The sequence below is a fragment of the Trachurus trachurus genome, assembly GCF_905171665.1.
Source record: "Trachurus trachurus genome assembly, chromosome: 1".
NCBI lineage: Eukaryota > Metazoa > Chordata > Actinopteri > Carangiformes > Carangidae > Trachurus > Trachurus trachurus.
The window spans coordinates 47,421-70,379 of NC_139891.1; the positions used below are offsets into that span (position 1 = coordinate 47,421).

Here is a 22,959-nt window from a genome sequence, read left to right on the forward strand (position 1 = left end):
TATCACTCCACCCAAAGTAATCATGACTGCATTAAAGCAAAGTGAACATTGGCCCATTTTGGTAGCAGAACAATATCATATAGTAGTCACCACACATTAGTTGTGAATATTAGTGATGGGATCGGCAGCTCTTTTGACTGTATTGAATCAGTAGAATCAGTTCATTAAAATTTCAGACTAAAATAAAAAAAGACTAAATTAAATCCTTTAATAAGGGACCCCCTTGAAAATGAGATGCTACATCTCAAGGGGCTATCCTTTAATAAATTCAAATTCAAAATTAGTTGTCCAAAAAATGTGTTCACCGAATCACTCAGTGCTTATGGAGCCCTGACTGCAAAGTGCATTATTCTCCAACTTCCTGAACTGATACACAGCCAAACAATCCGTCACTAGGTCATGATTCAGCCCTGAGGTTCACATTCACTCTGTAACACATTCACCACACTTAATGAGGGACAGTGCAAAAAAAAGAGGGGCAGTGCATTCACAGACCAGTACACAGACATTCCCGGGAGAAGCAGCAAATATTACTACACGGTGAACGCGAGTCCTGTGTGCACAGTACATTCACTTAACATGATGCTACACAGATGTGCTAAGTTTAGCAGTACGTGAATCAAGTCCTCTGCTCTGTGCATGCAGTACACCAGGCAGTGAGTGACACAGCGCAGTACGTGAACCTGAATCACATCTGCAGCAGCAGTTCTCTGGTGCAGGTTCGCGAATCACGAGTGAGTGACTGAGTTACAGCTTCCCCAGCGGCAGTGCTCTGTGTGTGCAGTAGGTTCGCAAGTCGTGAGTGAGTGGCAGCGCAAACGTGAATCACCGTGTCAGTACGTTCGCGAACGACGCGGAGTGAATGGGCAGCCTCAGCCCCCAGTACATGCAGTGAACGACACGCACAGTGAGTGAACTGGAGCCCTCAGCCCTGGGCGTCAGTGAATGCATCACTGAACATGCACCGTTCCCTCGCAAGTCTCCGCCACCAGATTCGCAGGTGATTCAGTGATTCACAGACCACACAGCAGTTCCACTGTCGGCCTGCACGCTCGCTGCTGAGCTCAACTACTGAACTGAGAAAGGAACGAATCAGGTCAGGAAGTGATTCTAGTCAGTACGTTCACTTAAATAATTTGTTCCTTCAAACGAATCACTCGCGAACGACACAACACTAGTTGTGATGCATGTGTTTACAATGTCTTTTTACCTGTGTGTTAGTCTCATCTGGGTTTGATTCCTCATGGAACATCTGGGCTACAGGACTGGTCTCTGTCTCTACTGCTGCTGCAGGAGTCTGAGGCTCTGGCACCTGAAATTAAATTAAACAATTAGTGATGTTAAATCACATCACACAGATCAAACATCACATGCATTTCCTTAGATACACTCAGAATAATACTGGAAACATGATTAATATTGGAGAAATACAAAATTTGCTAATTTTTACACTTTAATTTCTAAAAAAAAAAAAATCTCCATGCTTAATCCAACCAACTCACCTTCCTGCGCCAAGGCCATTTTGAGTCACCATAGTTGTACTCAATTTCAGATCCAATTTCTATTTTCTTCATCGCGAAAAGGCACAAGTGTGGCTTGTTGTTAACTATGATTTTTTTCATGACACAGTTTGGAGTTTTGTTGTTGTCATTGACTAATCTTCCAAGAGATTCATCTTCTTCAGATGCATCAAGGCTGTATAAGAAAAATCGTAGTAGTGTTTTAATTTTAAACAGTTTTATTGGAAGAAATATGTTTTAATTAATTTTCCAAGAGTATTTGCACTGTAGTTCATTCAACAACTATTAAAAGTTTGTTTTAGGGTTAATTTATCTAGCGGCTATACATCTATACAAAACATCTTTACATGCTTACCAAAAGTGACAGTTCTGCCACTCAAAGTCAAAGAGGAATGTGCTTTCAATCTCCGAGTAATGTCGTGACTGGCATTCTTCCTGTGTGAGGAGTTTACCCCTGTACTCCAAGACAAAGTCCCCTGGTTCAATGGGGTTCGTGGCAAACACTCCTCTTCCTACAAGAATATAATAAAGTAAAGGCATGTTACAGTTTGTTGTGAAGTGGGTTTGTGTGCCACACTTACGTCTAGTCAATGTACCTGCAGACAATGCTCAGCACTTCCCCAGTTTGATGGCGACAGCAATAAGAGGTATTTTAGTTTCCTAAAAGAGGTCCCTATTGTATAAATGCATTGATATGCAAGTACAGTGAATATCTGCAGTATTTTTCAGCAATTTAGCCAGTAGTAACTTCTCTGTATTTTTGGAGGGGGACCCTGTCCTGTCCTGTGAGCCATCTAGTGCAGGTAACACACCAGTAAAGCATGTGTACATCATACAAGCCAATGTCAACAAAAATGAACTATCACTGTGACTTTTGACATGCAACATGTCCCACAATTTGGAAGTGAAATATGTATCAGACCGATGTCACTGATCCATAAACCAATCCAGATTCCAAAATAGAAATAGAGAATAAGAAAGTGCTACTTAAAGGTTCCTGCACCATTTTATATCCATATATTGGAGTAAACGGGGTACAGAGAATACAGCCTCTAATTATAAACCTGTGGAAGCTGAACTTCATCCAGCTGCTCATTTTGTTTTGAGACAATGTTGAAATATGCAAAAACAAATCATAGTGTATGAGCAGTAGCTAATTCCCTGTAAACAAGCCGAGTGAATGAGCAGTGCTGGTCGTAAAACATCTCATATTTTGTTCTGCTTCACTTTATTAGAATCAACTTATATACAAAGATAAATGTTCATATATTGTATCAAGACTTGATAGAGATTAAGCGCTAGGACTGCATCATTCTAAAAGATACTTATCCTAAATAGTTTTTTGTTTTTCTTCAAGGTAAGCCTGAAATTAATTTTGTTTGTGCTGTGTGTCTTCATTTCACATCTTGATTTACTCTTCACCAGTCACACATACCGACATTTACATCAACAAATCTTGTTCCCTTTACCAAGACACCACAGGTATTCAAATTGAAATGGGACAGTGTGCAAATAGGCCTGGTGGTTGCAGAGATGTACTCATTTCATTGCCACAGCAATAGCCTCTACTTCACTGGACACTTCAGTAGAATATTTTAACAAAGCACACTATCTTGCCTGGACTGTAAAATATCACACTAATTTCTATCAGTCTGTCTGATTGAAATTCTCTGTCAAAAGCAAAAAAGCCACATATAACCTGAACCTAAACTCTGCTTTGTATTCACTTTATGGGTTTGCTTTTGAAATGCATAAGTTGTGTCAAGGAAACTTCTGCACTTACCTTTGAAACTGTTGATATGTCTTGCCAAAAGGCCAGGCTTGTCAGTGCCAGACAGGATATGTGTTTTTGCATCATCTGCAGGCTTGATCCTTCTTCTCCTGGACATAATGGCTCTGAGAAAACATTTTTTAATCGTTACTCCACATTCACCATAAGAGAATTGTTCTGTGAGTCATTTTTATCCACCACTTTCCGGAGAATGACGCTGGGTGTCGCCATGACACTCGATTCCACCAGAAATAAGAGGGTATGCACATGACGTCACGGTACTCGGAAGTCGCTGTGGAACGTCCACTGAGTGGCAAAAAGACGAGTGGCAGAGCCGCCAAAGTTTAAAAACGAGCAAGTAACGAAGCGATTTTCTCCGAGCCCATACACGTCTGACATGTCTAGCTTTGCCAGCATGTAAAGCATGCATGACCTAACAGAGCTGCTAAAAATCTTGAGGATACGTCTCACTTTGACCGAGTTACATTCAAGAACCTGTTCTCAATGGCAGAAAGTAAATTCACTGGAGCGGTCATTGTTTTCGATCGATCAGCTGTGTTTACAGTTTCAGGTGTCGTAGTTATGATGTTTAGACAGATAAATTAGTCCTCTAACACAGTTTGACTGGTCAGAGTTTTTCAGAATAAAAGCAGCTCGTGTTTTAGCGTCGGGAGTCAGTGTCAGGACGACAGTAACAGCTGTAATCTCGTCCCTCTGCACAATAACAGCAGCCTGTCAGTCACTCTGCAGGCACCGCGGTCACACTGCGTGTTACAGGAAGTGTCCGTGGAGCAGACAGTATTGGGGAGCTGGTTGTCGATTCCTTTTGACATCAATTTGTTTTGATATAAGATATTTTATCCAGTTTATGAGTCCACCGCTATCCGCCAGCATGTTGAGGGACGCTTGTTTTGCCACTCAGTCCAATCGAACGGGGCGTTGCGAGGGCAACGTGACGTAAACGCATACCCTCTATTTATAGACATTGGCCGTGATGACTTTATTTATAATCATAATCAAAACGGGAGGGTTTTGACAGCTGACGTCCTCATGTTAGTTTGCTGCTGCTGTTAGCTTAGCTGTCAGCAGCAGCAAAGCTAACTACGATAACCATGACTAATTACAAAAACGTGCACACAGAAATAGTAATGTTTGTTCAATAATTCGTTTTATAAACTTAACAAACATCAGATTTAGTCACAACGGTTTTGGCAGCCTGGAGCCCCCACATTTGGTACCTACACCGGTGGCTAATGCTACCAGTTAGCCGCTAATGCTACCAGTTAGCCACTCGCTAGAATGCTACTACGGAGTGAAAATAAAGTCGTGGATATTATTATATGGTCATGCAGTGTTTACCATAATAACCATAAGTGTTTACCATAAGGAATGAGTATCGGCTGCCAGCCTGTGATGCCAGCCTGTGATGCCTACCTTCGGTGCGGATTTGAAGAGCCAGACAGGCCTCCTCCTCCTCCTCCTCCTCCATTGCCAGGCTGATTGCCGTTAGCATTAGCTACTGGGCTAACCCCACCTGCCTTTTCTGCACTGTCTCGCTGCCACATTCACTTTCTAGGGTGGTTTTAAATACGAAGGCTGGCTTGCTTACATTATACAGAATGCCGTTTAAGTGTTATTGAAGCTTGTTAATTTAATAATGAATGTTATAGTGGAAGATCGTGATAGGAAGGGGAGATATCAAGTTACCTGCAGGCTTTAAGTCAACATCCTGTTTCAAAATAATGGTAACGTAACGTTACATTACAGTAATGGCCTATTAGCCCGCAGGTAACGTTATAGCTAATCACAAGTAAGTAGCTAAGGGTAGTAGCTAACCGTTATTGTAATAAAGTAATTTACGTCACTAATATAAACGATATAAACTGAACAAAAACCATGCGTAGGCTACCTGTTGCATGCAGATATATCATTTTGATGCGGTAAATGTGGTACAATATTTACTGATTTTCAACTGAACACTCATCTTACCGTGACTCTTCTACTTCTTCTTCTTCTTCTTCTCTTGAATTCGCGGGAGATCGTAGAGCTGACTCTAAACCGGAAATACGTCACCACCAAGGCACTTAAGTGTGTGCACATACTTCCGGTGTGTGTGTGCGGTGCTACGCCGCCTTACGAGCTCCAGGGGCGCTAGTGAGCAAAAGGCTCACACACACTTCCACACACATTTTCAGTCTTTGTCACCATGTGGGACAAGCCATAAAAAAGCAAGAGGGACATCAGGGGAGGCTTCTGAGCTCATTTTGATTGAAATCGATCTGGGGCCCGTCATTTTGGGCCCCACGTCGGTTTAGGACCCCCCACTGTTGGTGGGCTCCCACCGGTCAGACCCCATGAAGTAATAAATGCAAGTGCACACACACACACACACACACAGCCCCGCCCCCGCCACAGTCTCCGTGCGGGAAACACTGGAAGATGATCTGATGGCGATGCTGCGCAGTGGCGTCTTGATTTGTTGTATTAGTTGTTGGTCAGCTGTCCTGTTGGTGTGGATTAAATTAAGCACTGGTGCATAATAGTGGCCTTATATCGTATTGTACTGTATGTGTAGGACATAATGTGCGGCTGCTGCGTTGGCTCGTGGGCTGTATCAGCATAGGCAACAGTACTTTCTTTTTTTTTTTTGCGGCGGGGGGGGGGGGGGGGGGGGGGGGTGTTATTATTGCTGGCCCTGACTGAAACACCACCGCACGCTACTGGTGTGAAGTGATCGAGCCACATTGTTGGACGGCACCCATACACAGTACATTATCACTGAGCACTTTCTGCCGTCCGTCATGGCGTCGCCTCTCGCGTCACGTTCTAATTGTGACGTAGCTGCAAGGGGTCAATAGAAATTGAGAGCCTAAGCGGAAGCAGGAAGTAACGGTCACCATGGGACCTCAACTCTGAAAAACTCGCCATTCAAATGAATGGGACTGAAAATTTTATTTCGTGATCCGTTTGAATTGTGCCATGAGAAAAAATTATGTCCTCTACCTGTTCAAAACATCACGTTTCATCCCGAGAAATCAGCCGTTTGTTGTAAAGCTATTGTAGAATAAAATTCAGAAGAATCTGTAAGCAGAAAGACTACAGGTCGCGTAGGTGACGTCACACACCAAATGCCGCCCTTTCCTGTGTCAGTTGGTGACGTATTTTCTGTGGGACACAGATCTGTAGTCCGTAGAGCGGTCTTTACACAAAATACATTCTTCTGTTGCCGTTTTACGATAAACGGCGGATTTCTCTTCATGAAACGTGATGTTTTAAACAGGTAGAGGACATATTTTTTTCTCATGGCGCAATTCAATCGGATCACGAAATAAAATTTTCAGTCTCATTCATTTGAATGGCGAGTTTTTCAGAGTTGAGGTCCCATGGCGCCGTTACTTCCTGCTTCCGCTTAGGCTCTCTATAACCATGTCTATGGAAATAACAGCCCGTAGAGAGCAGCAATTGATCAGAGAGCAGCATTCCTGTAATGAATAAATATATAGAGATAAAAGCTATATGTTAGAGAAAATAAAAATATATATAAACCAGAGAATCAATTCATATCAGGTCAGAGAGAGAGAGGGAGGAGAGAGAATAAATAAATAAATATTCGATTCACAAAATACAACCAATAGTAATGTTCAATCTTATTTGTGAAAAGTAATCCCCAGAGCCAGCTGTTTTCCATGGTTTTCTGCTGATTAGAACAGAAATAATATGCTGCACAGTGCTCTGCATCCTGTTACTTCTGCTGCTCGACTGAGTAGAACGACCGGTTCAAGATGGAGGCCGCATTTCTCGCGGCGCAGCGTTGGATGCTGCGTCTACTCTTTATATGTCTATGTTGGGATCTGTTCCGATTTGTATAAACATAGATCAGGCTGCAGGCTCCGGTCCAGAAGGAGGCGCTGAGGCTCCTACAGGCTGAGCAGCAGCAGCAGGAGGAGGAGGAGGCCGTTGCTCCGGACGCCTCGACGGTTGCTAAGAGGAACGACGAAATCTACTTCCGGGTCAAGAGACGAAGCTGTTGTCCACGTGAATTACCATACAGAAGAAAGTTAGTAAACCTGTCGACCTGTTGTCATATTAGATTGGGTAAGGATGCACATTGTCGTGTTACCATGTCAGTCATCTTTAACCTAGAACTTGATGGTTTAACATGACTGTATCTTGACGTGTCGCGTGCATGGATATAATGCATCCATGGTCGCGTGTGGGTGAGTGCGATGCCATGAGCACTGAGACTCAAATTATATTCATTTATATTTCAGACGGATCCAGAGGAGGACGTGATCTTTCTGCAAAGACTGCACACAAGACCAAAGAGAAACATTTCGAGGTAGATTTGCTCCATCTTGCACATGCTCTGAACTCTGAATTTAAATAGTAGCCTAGTGCTAAGCATGCCAGAAAAAGTTACCCAGGGTTAAAAGCCTTGTTGGGGTTTAATGTAATGATCTGTTCTGCAAAGTCTCCCCCCAAGGCAGCCAGTCAAACCCTGCCTTAGTGCATGTCTGTTTGTCACACATACACACAGTCTATACCTACTCCTCCTCTCTGTAGTTAAAGGGATAGTTCACCCAAAATTCAAATTTCACTCATTATCTACTCACCCCCATGTCGACTAAGAGCTGTGAGAATTTTCAGAGTCCTCCGTCCCTTCTCTGAGTTATGGGGGGGTCCGCACAGCAGTATTTGTCCATAATGGTTGTGAATGGATACCACTTTTCTTCGTCCAAAAAGACACACCAAAAAACATCCAAATACCTCCATACTGCTCGTCTGTAATGTCCCTCTTGTATTGAAGCCCCAACATGAGAAATTGTTCCGCCGGTCAGTGCAAATCTCACACAGGAAGAGCAGTGAACTGAGACACTGGGAGCTTCCGCTACAAACAAGCTTAAAATATAGACTTATTTAATTATTTTCTGAACAATTTCTCATGTCGGGGCTTCAATACAAGAGGGACATTACAGAAGAGCAGTATGGAGGTATTTGGATGTTTTTTGGTGTGTCTTTTTGGACGAAGAAAAGTGGTATCCATTCTCAACCATTATATGGACAAATACTGCTGCACGGACTAGGGCTGGGCGATTAATCGAATTTTGATCGTGATTACGATTTTGGCTTCTCACGATCATAAAAACACTGTAATCGAAGAAAAACGATTATTTTTTTGTCTATTGGTGTTTTATTCTGAAAAACACACATGCGCGCTTCCGCCCCCGCGCCTGCACTGCACTCCTCTCTCAGTTAATGTTGTGGACGAGTCCACTCGTGTGTTGACGGCGGCGTTTAAAAATCAGCGCCAGTGAAGAGAGAGCAGCGGCCACCGCTCAGGACGAATGAACGGGAAATAATAATTTAAAACACTCGCTCGTCTCCTCAAAGCGGCCGCACAACAACAACCCTCCTCCTCCTCCTCTTCCTCCTCCTCCTCCTCTTCCCCCGGCCCGTAGGCTACATGTGCATATGTTTACAAAGCCGGCAAGGAAGCAATCTGTAGAGCGGCGGATAACGTTATACGATGTTACGACGTGTATTTGTGTAGTTTAATCTGTCATGTAAGAGATCACTTATGGGGCGCTTAAAAAAAAAAGTTATGGGGTGCGTTTGTGACGAGAGCTGGGACAGCGCAGCGGGGCGGAGGCTCTGATCTTCCCAGGTTGGATTTCATCCCAGAGACGCAATAAGCGGAAGCAGAGAGCCTCCATTCTCCCTCTTAATAAGTTAAACCATGACAATTACTCCAAATCTGTTTATTCAAGGTAAAAATGTAGAAAAGTTAAGCTAAACACCCTGTATAGTTTCTGCTGCTGGATCATAAAACTTGAAAAAAAAAAGTTTTAAATTAATTTTGAATAAATATTTAAAATTATAAACTTAAAAACCTTAAACACACATTGGCACTGTTTATTTAAGGTAATAATGTAGCCCCCCCCCCCATAATCGTCTAAATAATCGTGATTTCAATATTGACCAAAATAATCGTGATTATGATTTTTGCCATAATCGTCCAGCCCTAGCACGGACCCCCCCGTAACTCAGAGAAGGCACGGAGGACTCTGAAAATTCTCACAGCTCTTAGTCGACATGAGGGTGAGTAGATAATGAGTGCAATTTGAATTTTGGGTGAACTATCCCTTTAAATCTTGGAGAAAGGCCTCGTCCTGTATTAATTTCTGTTTCTCTTGCCAGACAAACCAGAGGTCTGTTGTGGTGGAGAAGTCAGAGGAACAGACAAAAATGAAGATAGAGAAAGACACAAGTGGGGAGATGAAGAAGAAGAAGAAAAACAAGAAAGGACAAGCCTCTGAGCCTGAAGAAGGGATAATAGCAGAGGTGAAAAAAGAAAAGAGGAAAAGAAAAGGAGCCGAGACAGTGGCTATAGACGAGGAGTCGTTAGATGGAGGCAATGAAACGAAGGAGAAGAAGAAAAAGAAGAAGAACATCGGTAATGAATCTCTGAATGATGCCACAGAGTCGGCAAAAGATGAAGGAGTCAGCAAGAAGAAGAAGAAGAAGCAGCTGGTGGATGATGTCAATCAAATAGAAAGTGTACAAAGAGCAGAAAGAAAGGAGAAAAAAATAAAAGATAAGAGCTTACCAATGGAAGCTGAAAATGTAACTGAACAAGAAGAAGTGGAAGAAGCTGTAAAAGTGTTAAAGAAAGCCAAGAAAGGAAAAAACGTGCAAAATACAGAGATAACTAATGAGCAAAGTAAAGAAAAGAAAAAGAAGAAAAAGAAATCTACCGAGCAGGAAACAGCTGAAGGCGAGGATGAAGAGAAGACAGAGACACCAGATGGAGAGACTGAGATCAGGGAGATAAAAATGAAAAAGAAGTCAAAGAAAGAGGCCAAAATTAGAGAAGAAAATAGAGTAGAAACATTTGAGGAAGATGAGATTATTATCATAGAGGAAGGGACGACAGAGAAAAAAAAGAAAGGAAAAAAGGAAAAGGGGAGAAAAGCATCGGTAGAGGGCGAAGTGGAGGAGACGGAACCAAAGAAGAAGAAAAAGGAAGGAAAAGAGGAGCCATTGTTGATCGAAAGTGACGAAGAGGACGCAGTGGCAGGTGACGCAGGCAGCAAGAAAAGCAAAAAGAAGAGCAGCTCTGTCCAGGAGACACAGGCGGAGGACGAGGCTGCGGCGGAAAATGGCAAAAAGAAGAAAAAGAAAAAGATCAAGGAGGAGGCGCCGGCGGAAGACAAGGTCAGTGTGAGTGGTCATCGACAGTGTGGACAGGGTCTTTGTCTTTCTCTGCACCGGGACTGAAACCTATTTGTGCTCCATTTTATTGCAGGAGTCTCCTCAGGTGGATGTGGTGTTTCTGTCGGCAAAAAAAGGAAACGCTGATGAGATCAACATCAACCAGGTAGACGGGCTCTCATTGACTGTATATCACTAATAAAAAAATCTGACTAACTCACCTCTAAAATATACTAAATAAGAAATCTTATCTCAATCTAAGATAACTGTCTTCTGATTGTAGTTTTATATTTAACTACAGATATTAGCGGCATCAATCTTTTGATCTAACTCTCAACAAGAGAATAAATGAGATTCACTTTAGTTTTTTGTATCTTTGTTGATTAGAAAAAGAAGAGTTCCCGCACACATGGCCAACTTGCAGAATGTATTGTATTGCAACCTTTCGGTGCTAGACCTTTTTCAAGCAAATGTTTGCGCCAACACAGGTAGCCATCTTAAAGGGATTGTAGCATTTTTTTTAAAAGTGGGGTATGATCTACAAATAGCCCCTAAGTACTTTAATTGCAGTAGAAGACTCTCTGCACTCCTCCCGTTAGCAACGCCAGCCCATAGCCCTGCCCAGAGATTTACAACATACAGTGTTGTGAACAGACCCAAAGAAACGGCCTATTTTCACGGCCTAAAAGAGGTTTTACCTGAAAAAAAATACACAGTTCCATAGTTCACTATAATATCATTTTTTCCAGCCCTTCAAAGTGCAGAAAAAACACAGTTTTTATTTGGACCTAACCAACTCACGTATCCCTCCGCCCAAGGTTAGCGCCCGCCAATCAGCAGTTGGTTAGGTCCAAATAAAAACTGTGTTTTTCCTGCACTTTGAGGGGCTGGAAAAAATTATATTATAGCGAACAATGGAACTGTGTATCTTTATTCAGGTAAAACCTCTTTTAGGCCACGAAATTAGGCCGTTTCTTTGGGTCTGTTCACAACACTGTATGTTGTAAATCTCTGGGCAGGGCTATGGGCTGGCGTTGCTAACGGGAGGAGTGCAGAGAGTCTTCTACTGCAATTAAAGTACTTAGGGGCTATTTGTAGATCATACAACCCCACTTAAAAAAATGCTACTATCCCTTTAAATAGGAGTGGCTGTGTGACACAAACCAATCACTTTGCCACACGTCTGGGTGTGAGGAATTCAAATATTAAATATCAACATACAAACAATAGAAACAGCATCAATATACAAAGGTAAAGAGCAATGAATATCTACAATAAATACTAAGCTGCCGTGACTGGATACATTAGGTCCTAATGGAAGGTAATAGCTAATAATCACAGTCAGAAACAATAAATACGACAGATACAATAGAAAAATAGAAGACAGAGGGACTTGCAATAAAAAGTGTGCAAGTATACAATAGAAATCTGAAACAGTCTGAACAAATCATGCAGAGTCTACCTGCTATGTTGCACACTTCTTGTCCGACGCACCTGCCAAAGAAATAGATGTGCAAAGATTTTAGTTTTTTCTGTATCTTTGTTGATGCCATTTTAGATAACTTACACTTTTCTCCCAAACACGACTGCAAATTGCATCAAAGTGTGTTCTGATTCTTCACAGGAGAGACGACAGGCTCTACAGCTGGAGGTTGACAAGGCCTCTCAACCTAAAAAACCAACTACCGGTAAACCTTCGGTCAGTATCTGCATCTGTCCTGGAATGAGAATGAAGCGGGTGGCTTCGAGTAATGCACAGCAGGTTGGGTCCACAAGTTTTCTCTTGAAAACAGATAGTTTTCAAACAAAATCAATCTCTGTCCGACGCGTACCACGACCGGTCAGTGTAGTGTACTTTTTGGTCATTGGATTTTCTTTTGATGAATGGGAATTAAAAAACAAAAATCATTATCATCATCATACGTTTATTCTATTTTCGTTTTGAAATACAAAAAATAAAATTGAAACACAAAGTGTTCTTGTTTTGAGTGTCAAAGAAGAATTAACAAAAATGTAAAAACAGTTTGATTTTCATGTTATGTCACATCACAAAAAATAAAATCAGCAGTCAACAGAAACAAATAAACAAAACAAAAACACTTTTTTTTCTTCATATGTTGACACCAGATCAAAGTAAGAGCGCCAATGAGCATGTGGTACCTGTGTGTCTGTGATCTCAGATATGATTTCAGACATAGCAAAACGAGGCCTGACATCTACAGAAATCTGTACGCATATCGGATGAAAGTGGGGGCAGAAAGGAGATTTTAAGATGAAAATGGCAGAAGCTTGAGTCCCCAACGTACGCCTCAGGTGGCAAAAGTCATAACCAAAGTATGAACCTGCTATATGTCCCCTTTTCCCCTGCATGTGTGCGTGTGAAGACTTTGTCCCCCACCTATAGGGGAGACAAACGAAGGGTTCATTTGCAAAAGCAGATAAGTGCCATTTTGAAAAAAATGAGCTGAGGCTTTGTAATTATTCTTTGCATAGTGTTGTTTTCAATAAAACTTTATTTTTTTGAGATATGTCTGTTTTGTTACATCTCAAAGTCACTCAACTTTGGTTTGACTGATATCACCTTATGTAAATAAAAAATGAAGATTCTAGAATTTTTTTAAAACGGAGTTATCTGCTTTTGCTAATGAACTCTTAAATTATGGAATACTGTTTCAACAATAGCTGTAATCTTTGAGTCTGGGGGGGGGGGGCTAATATTACCTCGTCCCATCCCAGGCCAGATCAACAGGCCTGATAGACCAGTCCGGCCCGCAGCCTTGCCTTGTAAATAACAACTTCCAGTGTCAGAATATATGTTTGTCGTCTAGTGATTTTATTTTTGTTATATGAAATTGAACATGGAAATCAAACTGTTTTTAAATTTTAGTTAAAGCAGAAGTCAGCGATCCGGTGGTTTTGGCTAACTTCCTGTCAGCAGATGGAGTTAGCAGTCCCCGCCCTCGTCCCTACGTCACCACATTCACGCGCATCCCTTGGCTGCACACACAGAGAGGACCGCCCCTTTATGCCGTTCTCTCTCCTCATTGGATAAAGGTTGTAGGATACAAGGAAGGTTTTCTCCTGGGCTTACAGCAGAGCAGAGTGACTGACAGACCCGTGTTTCAGACCAAACACTCTATAGAAGTGATTGCTGTCGGAAGATACAACTATTTAAGACTTATATTAACACAAACATTCCGCTTACTTCTGCTTTAATTGTTCTTTGATACTCAAAAAGAAAAACGCTTCGTGTTTCAATTTTATTTTGTGTATTTCAAAATGAAAATCCAATAATCCAGTCATTTTTTCCCATTCATCAAAAGAAAATCCAACGGCCAAAAGATACACTGACCCACGACGTAAGCAGTCATGTATACCAGGCGTGCTCCTTCACACAGGCAGGCTTGGCGGCGTGCTGTATCTGATACAGCTGTATCTGATAGGTGGAGTGATACAGCACGTTCCAGAGCCTGCCTGTGTGGAGTACTGAGTGAGTTGGGTAGTTCCAACCAGTTTTACTTTAGTACTCTTGAACTAGTGTATTATTTTGAGACAGGACTTCTCGTAGGCGATTAGTCGTCCCTCGTTGACAACAGTGTATTGCCTGTGTCTCGGTGCAGCGCGATGCACCAGTGTTTCTCAGTGGGGGAGAGCAGAGACCGAACTACTACATCTTTTGTACTTAATGGGCATTTGTAGCTCATACAACCCCACTTCAAAAAAGCTGAACTATACCTTTTAAGTGTAACTGCACACAGACTTTACTTTATGCTAAGATGCTAATTTCCGAGTCCCTATCTGACTTTTTTTATCACTTCAATTTTTATTGGGTTTTCACATGTGTATAGGCAAAAAACATTACAGCAAACAAGGTACAAGTTAGAGTAACAATAATAACACTAACATACTGTCTGGAGATACTACTATTCAGTCCACTGTTCCATTTAGCGTTCGCTCAGTTGGTGTCACGTCTCATATAAATGTTCAATTTCTCCCAGTTTCTTTCAATTACGTTCTCTTTAAAGCAGATATCAGCTTCACGGCCGTTTCGGCTAATGCTGCGTTCAAGGCAGGCTTTTGAAACCGTAAGTTACAGCTTCAAGTCACAACTACGACTTGGTAGCGTTCCAGGTAACCCGTAGCTCGTGTTTTTACCATCCTGTTGTCTGTGAAAGTTCCCTATAACGGCCACTCGTAACTTCCGACCCGTGAACTCGTACCAGATCGAACTGGTATGACTTCACAGGAAGGAAAAACACAAAGTACGAGTTTCTTTGAACGCACCATGAGTTAGCAGCCCCCGCCCTTGTCAGGCATCAATTGGTCCTCGTGCTACGTCACCACATTCACGCGCATCCCTTGGCTGCACACACAGCCCTTCATGCCGTTCTCTCTCCTCATTGGATAACACTTGTATCCCAGAAGAAATGTTTTCTCCTGGGGTTACAGCAGAGCAGAGTGACGGAGAGACTCGTGTTCCGGTCGAAACACTCTATGTAAGTGATTGCTGACGGAAAATATGACTAATTAGGACTTATATTAACAAAAACATTTCACTGATATCTCCTTTAAGTCTCAACAGGTAATCTCCAGCAGTCTTGTTGTATAGCGAGCTGCCTAGATTTTATCTTTGGTGTTATAAAATAGCGAGTTAGGGTTTTCCAGCAGAACTCCCTCCATATTAATGAATTTGTTGATGTACATTGTGTCTCACATACTGTATGTGGTACCACTCCTTTTTAGTTCTGCTTCCCATTTTGCTTTTATATAAAGCGTTGATTCCTCCCTATCTGACTTTTAATTCTCAACATCTGACTCAAACATCCAAAATTACTGGGACTTCTAGTACATTTACACTTGACTTTGTGGTATTTTTCATTAGACTCTTATGTTTTCTCCAGTAAAGCTCCTCCAGAGACAGAAGACATAAAACAACTCTTTCCCAGGGTGTTGAAACTGTGGTTTCTATTAACATCATCAGCTATTTTCTAACATTTGTCCCCGTTGTGTCTGGTCCTCAGGGTTTAGGTCAGTGGAGCACGGCCCAGTTCAACAGCTCTGACCAGCAGCAGAAGTTCCTCCGCTTGATGGGTGGCTTCAAAAAGGGCTTCCAGCCGGCTTCAGCTGACACCGGGAAAGCAAATATGGCAATGGGGACCGACGAACAGCAGCAGCTACAGACGGGGCTTATGGGAGAGTTTGAGCGCGCTCACTCACGCAGAATGGACTTCAGTAACAGAGGGGCAGGACTCGGTTTTGCTGCACCATCCAATAAGAAGTTCTCGATTGACATTAATGCATCTCGATCTGTCCGCTTTGATGATTGAACAGTGTGATCAAAAGTATGTGTGTGTGTGTTTTTTAACTGTTGATTCACTGCCTAAGATGTTTGATACAGGAAAATCTTAGAACTTGTATAGTCTTTGTACATACTGCGTATTAAACAGCCTCCTGTTTACTACTGAACTGTTTTTACATTAAACTTTTAAAAGGCTCCTTGTTTGTTGTGGTTTGAAATACATCACTGATCACAATTATGTGGCGTTAAAAAAATAATCTACTTAAAATTTTGCTTGGGAGGATGTTTCAGACAAAGAAATGTTACCCTTAATATGCTATTCAGAAAATTTTATATTTAGCTTTCAGGTTAAATTTCATGGTTGCACCTAAAATGCACTACCTTTCCAGGTGAACTTAGTTTGACCTTCTCTAAACTTTTGAATGCACATGTCCAACTGTTAGTGTTTCAGAACTTATAACATGCTGTTCTCTAATAACAAAAATCACAAGTGTCTGCTTTCATGATGTATCACTTTTCCCATTTAAAAATAAATTTCACCAGAAAACTGAATATCCCTACTTTTTGTGAGTGCTTCTAATGGAAAAAAAGTACCACCGTTAGGATGTACAATCTGGATATTTCCAGCTTTTACCTTGAAGCCCAATCCTTTCAATGAGTTGAAAAATATCAGGGATGTTGGCTAATGTTTTTGCGATAAAGAATGCTTGCAGTGTTTGTGTTTTCGGTCGTTGTCCTGCCTGTTGCAGCTGAGAGCAGCTGTGTGCACCCTGCAGCAGACAATGGACAGCCAGAAATCACTTGTCAGCTACTTTCATTACTGAAAACAAAATCACATCACTTAAATAAGTCTGGATAAACAAAGAAACTCATTAACGGCTCCTGATAGTCATTTTATTTCAATCTTGCATGACATCTTCTGCAAAGTGAAGAGAGAACGAAGAAAGATGAAGTACACTTAAAAAGTGGAAACATCTGCTTGCTTGTTATTGGCTCAACTGTTTATCTATATGCTGTAAAAAAAAACAACAAAAAAAACAAAATAGAAATATTTGACTATCGTGTGATGTACTTCAGTATTCCGTGCTTGGTAGCTGTGTTGCAAGTCTGAACAATAGGCTCTCAATCACATTCATTTTCCCTTTAAAACTGATATGTGGACAACATTTGTCCACCACTACTTGGAAAAAAGTTGGAAACGCATAAGGAAAAGAAGGTGCCTTTCAACGAGTCCAGCACACATGAAGTTTTAAAGAGCAGTGCTCCCTATACAGCATTTTTTGGTCACTGCCCTTGGACACTACCCTTTGCAACGATCTCTCTGCTTAAGCATTGTGTTCATTTTTATCTTTCCATGACGTGTAACCTTGTCTTAAACAAGTATTACAATCATTCAGCAACATGCGCCATTCTTCAAGTGACCTGCTGATCTAAATCCAGCTCTAATAGTTATTAAAAAAGTGAATCCTGCATCCTGCGCAAAACTCTGATACTTTTTTGCCTCTCAGCATAGTGGTCACATGGAAAGTTTAGATAGCTGCTATGTACCACCCCTTGAATTAGTTAGAAATGTCTGAACAGTCGCTACACTGTGTGGTCTGCTTCAGTGTTTTCAAGCCGGCACAATTAAATGATGACACAATGTGCAGAGGGAAAGCTATTCAAAAAACACTTGAAAAAGGAAGACATGAAACCAGAGCTAGCCAACAAATCACAGGTCGTCCAGTCTTTCAATAAAAACATCTGAGACGACAGTGAAGGGAGGATGGGGAAGCTGTGTGTTCCTTGTGGAAAAGACGTTTCAGGCCGCTCATGCCTGTAGATACTCCGGCTGCACTCGCGCCACTTTGCGGAACTCTTTGGTGTGTGTCTGAGGGCACTGCATCTCACACCAGCTGATGGGAACCATCTGGACACCTGGTTCAAACAAAATGTGACAAAGATTTTTTTAGAAAATATATATAAAAAATAAAAAAAACAGACAAATAATGACACAATGGTGATGACTAAGGAGTTACGAGAAACTGCAATTGTATAAAACAATTATCAGGTACGTACTGTGTGTCCAAATCATAAATTACTTTAGACATTATGTACATGGAAAAAGTAGATCCAGTAGACTTTTTTATTTAAAGGTACATTGTGTAGGAATTACTCCCATCTAGCGTTGCGGTTGTATATCGCAAGTAACTCAATTATATTTTTCATGTTGCATTCACATGAAATTGGGCAGACGGCAGACGGATGACACTGCACGTAACGGCATAAACAAGCCTCTATGTAAACAAGTGGTCCGTCAGCACGAGGCAAAACAATACACATACACAATACATATGTTGTCATGGCGATGTGGTATTGTTTACCTGACCCACGTTTTACCGGCTTTTTCTGGACTTCTGTGACTAAAATGACATCTGGTTTGTTACCGACGGCCGCCTGCCCGACTGCACCTGAATGCAGCATCAGTGTAACGCTCCATTCCTCCTCACTGCGTTACCACGGTGACTTTTCACAGACGCCACCTCCACCTGAGCCGACAGCTCCGGTGTCTCCGCTGAGTTTCCGTGGTTTCCTACCGTCACGCTGCCACTGAACGTAAAAACATGGAGACACCACATGGCAGCAGCACCGAGCTTACCCGCTCCATGGAGATATGAATGATATGAACGGCTCATTCAGAGCTGAAATGAACACTTCACTTTGTTGATGGGGGGGGATTAGTGAGTAATGAAAAACAGACTTTTGAACCAAATAATCGATTTACGTGAATAGATAACAGGAGAAGTTACACAATGTCCCTTTAAGCAAATTCAACCCTTAAAAAGTATCGACCGAGTTATTACTCTCTTAAAGAGAGTTCAATCCATCACCTCAATCACTTGAAATAAAAAAAATTTGGACAGAAATTTTAGCTCATAACTTCTCCCTGTGCACCTTTCACAGGATCTGTGCTTCGGCTTTAAAACCTCCAACAGGAGCTACTCATCACGCAGCATTACTGTATTTCAAAAAAACTATTAGGCTGCAAACAGGTAACCCTCTTTAAACCCAGATCACTAGAGCAAATAAAGAGCCAAACAAATCATGCAAAAGCTTAATAAAACATATCTCTCACTATGAAAATGACCAAGGGACAGTAAGAGTCTGCAGGCCAAACAGATGTAACTTGTTATTCCAACACATCCTCCTTCATTGCCTTGTGTGTGCTGGAGTAATATAAATTTGACAATAAATTAAAGTGATCATCCGGTTACCTGCTTCACTGTGTGCCACCACAACTCCCAGCTCATTCTCTGCTGTTGTCAACAGGTAGTTGGACTGAACGTCACCAAGAGAAATCTGATAACATACGTCAAGGATCAGCAGCACCAAAACCAAACATCATCAAGCAGACTACACTGTTCTTTGAATTCACTGATAGTAAATATAAACAGGAAGTTGTTATGGATTTAAAGGTTAACAAGAACATCTGCAAGAAAACACATCAGTGCAGAGACTGTCTGTCTGGCTCTGACGCATTCTCGACCTCATCTCTTTCCTGGCAGTGGGTGTGATGAGATATTACTTGTCGCTCACAAGATTTTTCCCACTAAGGCCATTTCATTTTGCTCGCCATGAAACAATGTAGTATCATGATCACAGCTATCAGTGTTGTCTTGGTGTTGTTAAAAGTAAGTAAGAGACAACCTGAAACTGATTTACCAGGTGAATATTTGCATTAACATCTACGTCTATAGGGACCAGTAGGACTGGATTTGTCTGTTGCAACACTGTAAACATTTGTTTCCTTTTATATGATTCAAATTAACTAAGTAAAGTAATTAACCACAATAATTGCTCACAGTCACAGTGGAATATAAACGGTACTAACCATCTAACATTTTTGTCATGACACACAGTAGTATGTGTAAAACCAGTGACCGCTTCATCTCTAATTGAGATACAGTAAGGCCTTCAGGCTTTATCATGTTGTTTGATGTTATATTGTAAATCTTTCCACTGGGAATGATTTTCTATATATTAAAGGCTAAGCAGCAAAGGTTTTTAAATATATGGAGGCCCATTATTATTCATTTTGTTAAACATCTTGATTTAACAGATGAACAAGTGACTGACTAATTACTGTGAACAAATGCAGGTTATCATTAGTACACAAAGTACAGATTCTGCACCAGTCCTGTATCAAACATCTTTCATTAAACACTTTGATGGAAGTGCTTTTGGTGATTGTAAATGCAATTTCACTCTTTAAAAAGGGTCTCTGATTAAAGAGCAGGTGAAGGATACCACTTTTGCCAAGACGATGTCACCAGGCCTGAAGCTTTTGTACGTCTCCACCTGCAACAATAAAGAGAAGGTTTTAAACCAAGTATTTTTTGTCACTTTTAGAGAACAGGCTGCGTGATGTCCTCAGCTGATGAGGACATGATTCGTTCTAACTCACCTTGTCTTTCTCTGTTGCTCGCACATCTTCTTTTCTGTGGAGTCAGAAGTGAGCTCAGCTTTTAGAAGGACACAACTTAATAAGACCATGGACAGTTACTGCACTATGTCAGATTTTGGGGTTACCTGATAGTCCCTCTGAAGCGGTCCTTCAGCGGTGTGGAGCCTACGTAAAGTATGATGACCTTTGCAAACCTGGGGTTGATACTGGTCACCTGTCCCATCGAAGAAAAGACAAGGATCAATACAAACCAACTCTTGTGATAAACAAAGCTGCATCTAAGCTGTTCTGAGATCACCTACACAGCATTACCTTACAGGTGACTATTGCCCCTACATCTGGCAGTAGTTGTTTATCCGTTTCCCTCACCACTGAGATCACAGGCAACTAGAAGACAAAAACAATTGCACACATTAATGCACATACAGGTCACGAGTTGAAGTTTAAAAGCTTCAGTTTAAAAACAGCCTGAAGGAGAGACCTGTCACAGAAAATATGGTGCATATTTAATCACAGACGCTGAACAAACCTATTTCGCTTCAGTTACATTGACAAAAGTTGCGCAATACCTTTACTCAGGCACTCCCACATCACATGCCTGAAGCAGCTTTCACCACCTCTCTCCCACCAATACCTGCCACACCCCTCACCTCCTCTCCCTCGTTTTTCTTGAGCACGTAGCCTGCGAGTGAGGAGTATATGTAGCCGTGCCGCAGATATACTCCTGTGCCTGGAATACAGTCGTCTGTGCTGCATAGTTTGTCACCTGAGTACAAAGAAGGGGAGGAAGACAGAGGTAGTGTCAGTGAAGGAAACACAACAGGATGGTGTTAGTGTGATGAAGAAAACTATATATTATATTATAAATTAATTCTGAAGTCAGCCAAAACCTCTACAAAACGGTTTTGTAGAGGTTTTGGCTGACTTCAGAATAATAAACAGAATGCAGTTCAACGAGATAAAAACCTCTGATGCAGAACAGACTGCAGATATACAAAACCACTGCCATGTTTAATGAGTATAATTATTCAGGTGACTGAACTGATTGTCTGACGAGTTATGTCAGTATATGGGTGAATTACCATCTGAGCAAAAGAGGCCTTGTATGCATCCAACTATACACAGCCACAACAACTTTAAATGCTCTAGACAGAAAAAACACACATTGGACATTTGGGAATGAAAGCCAAAGACCCAAATATAGTCCTCTGTGAAAACACAAAAGATGATTGTTAACCCAAAAGCACATGCAAAACCATCCTTGACGTGAGGAGGAAAATGTTTTTCTCTGGAATCACTTCCTCACCAGCGCGAGCCGTTTAAACGTGACATTTGTTGGCATTTGTTGACATTTAATGCAGAGCGCAACAGATAATGTCTTATGGGTGAGTCAAAACAGGTGAGAGAAGGAATGCTGCTGTCCTGCCTGAGGCGATAGGCAGGGCTGCAGATGAAGCCTGCCGCAGAAAAGTAAAAGTCAACAACTCTCAGGTATGGAGGTGTAAACCCTATAGGGAAAGTGTGCAATAATAAAGAGGCTCTGCACACAGTTATTCTTTCGTATATTCACCTGTAGACTCTTCGTGGAAAAGATAAATACAAAGTTGAGTTAACAGTGCCAGAAGCCAAAACCCACCCCACACATGGCAGCTGGAAGTAATTAACAGAGATTTCCGCTGTCAAACCGCGGTTTAACTGTATTTCCGAACAAAGCGACGACCTCTACGGCAGCCGGAGGGACTAGAGAGTGTCCAGAGCCTCTGTGGCGGCGTATAACCACGTAAAAAGCACTGGAAATGACAAAATTCACGGCACTCACCTGGAACACACAGCTTCATGGGCGACATGTTTTCGAGAAGAGCAGTTTGTCGGCCGATTGGCTGTGACGTAAGGTTCTAGTCGATTCTGATTGGCCCGACCTCAGGCTAACAGGAAATAGAGAGCGGACGGCTCGTTCCGCCATGTTTGTTGAGGCATGCATGGTACAACCTTGGCACATGTTCCGCACATGGACATCGTCAACATAGCATGAATTTTCATACTCTCTTTAAAAATTGTGCAGTTACTTATTTAGACGTAAACCACTTCTACTTTTAACGCTGGTATTAGGGACATAGGAAAAATAATTAAACTTAAACCAGTGTTTTAAACAAGTAATTTATGGTTTACTCACGATAAATCATATTTCTTTGTAGTGGTATAAGTAAATTTATATTGAATTATGATTAATGGTTTAAAAATCTTCCTAGAAATAAGCTATAATTGTGGTATATTCAAAGCCACTGGTTACACCACATGATCACCTTAAGTATGGGGTGGGAGCGGATCTATAATAATATAATACATCCATGGGTGGGAGTAGTACACACAGGGGAGAATAGATTTCACTAGGCAGCCAAACAATTCAGAATTAAATGGAATGGCTGACCTCTCCACAGGACAACAGTCCAAGCATACCTGTACTTCCAAATCCACTGTGCACAACATCAAGAAACATAGGCCATGTTGCTCAACTTAAATTGCACTGAAAGCCTCTGGCTAAATTTTGCACATGCCGGGTGTGCTAGACAGCTAAAATGTCTCAAAACCTCAAGTGATCTACAGGAAGAGCACGTGAAGATTACATAAGAATTGAACTTGAGTCTTAGCTGCAACAGAAAGTGTTGATTATGGTCTCTGCCAAGATACTGACTCTGTGAGTGTTCAAAATTTT

The 22,959-nt window shown here is 41.6% G+C and overlaps 2 protein-coding genes across 2 annotated transcripts; one reads left to right on the plus strand and one right to left on the minus strand.

Annotated features, from left to right (window-relative positions):
* The first annotated feature begins 7,311 nt into the window (after positions 1-7,311).
* knop1 (lysine-rich nucleolar protein 1) lies at positions 7,312-16,114 on the plus strand. Its single transcript, XM_083969305.1, has 6 exons — positions 7,312-7,386; positions 7,563-7,630; positions 9,490-10,512; positions 10,598-10,669; positions 12,128-12,202; positions 15,525-16,114. Exons 3-6 carry the CDS (start codon positions 9,538-9,540, stop codon positions 15,828-15,830), a joined length of 1,428 nt encoding a protein of 475 aa, XP_083825431.1. The 5' UTR covers positions 7,312-7,386; positions 7,563-7,630; positions 9,490-9,537; the 3' UTR covers positions 15,831-16,114.
* A 571-nt stretch (positions 16,115-16,685) lies between these two features.
* Positions 16,686-22,096, minus strand: exosc1 (exosome component 1). The gene is made up of 8 exons (XM_083972444.1): positions 22,066-22,096; positions 20,897-21,012; positions 20,559-20,633; positions 20,372-20,460; positions 20,247-20,280; positions 20,090-20,140; positions 19,057-19,141; positions 16,686-17,719 (listed from the first exon to the last, which is right to left on the minus strand). Exons 1-8 carry the CDS (start codon positions 22,091-22,093, stop codon positions 17,613-17,615), a joined length of 585 nt encoding a protein of 194 aa, XP_083828570.1. The 5' UTR covers positions 22,094-22,096; the 3' UTR covers positions 16,686-17,612.
* Positions 22,097-22,959: the final 863 nt, after the last annotated feature.

Bases quoted from the DNA above. Each gene is read 5' to 3' on its own strand.
- knop1 (XM_083969305.1), top strand. From the start codon at position 9,538: ATGAAGATAGAGAAAGACACAAGTGGGGAGATGAAGAAGAAGAAGAAA. The intron at 10,670-12,127 runs GTAGACGGGCTC...GATTCTTCACAG, and splicing joins ATGAGATCAACATCAACCAG to GAGAGACGACAGGCTCTACA. The intron at 12,203-15,524 runs GTCAGTATCTGC...TCTGGTCCTCAG, and splicing joins CAACTACCGGTAAACCTTCG to GGTTTAGGTCAGTGGAGCAC.
- exosc1 (XM_083972444.1), bottom strand. From the start codon at position 22,093: ATGTCGCCCATGAAGCTGTGTGTTCCAG. The intron at 20,461-20,558 runs GTAATGCTGTGT...TCGATGGGACAG, and splicing joins GGGCAATAGTCACCTGTAAG to GTGACCAGTATCAACCCCAG. The intron at 19,142-20,089 runs GTATCCTTCACC...GTATGTTATCAG, and splicing joins ACATCGTCTTGGCAAAAGTG to ATTTCTCTTGGTGACGTTCA.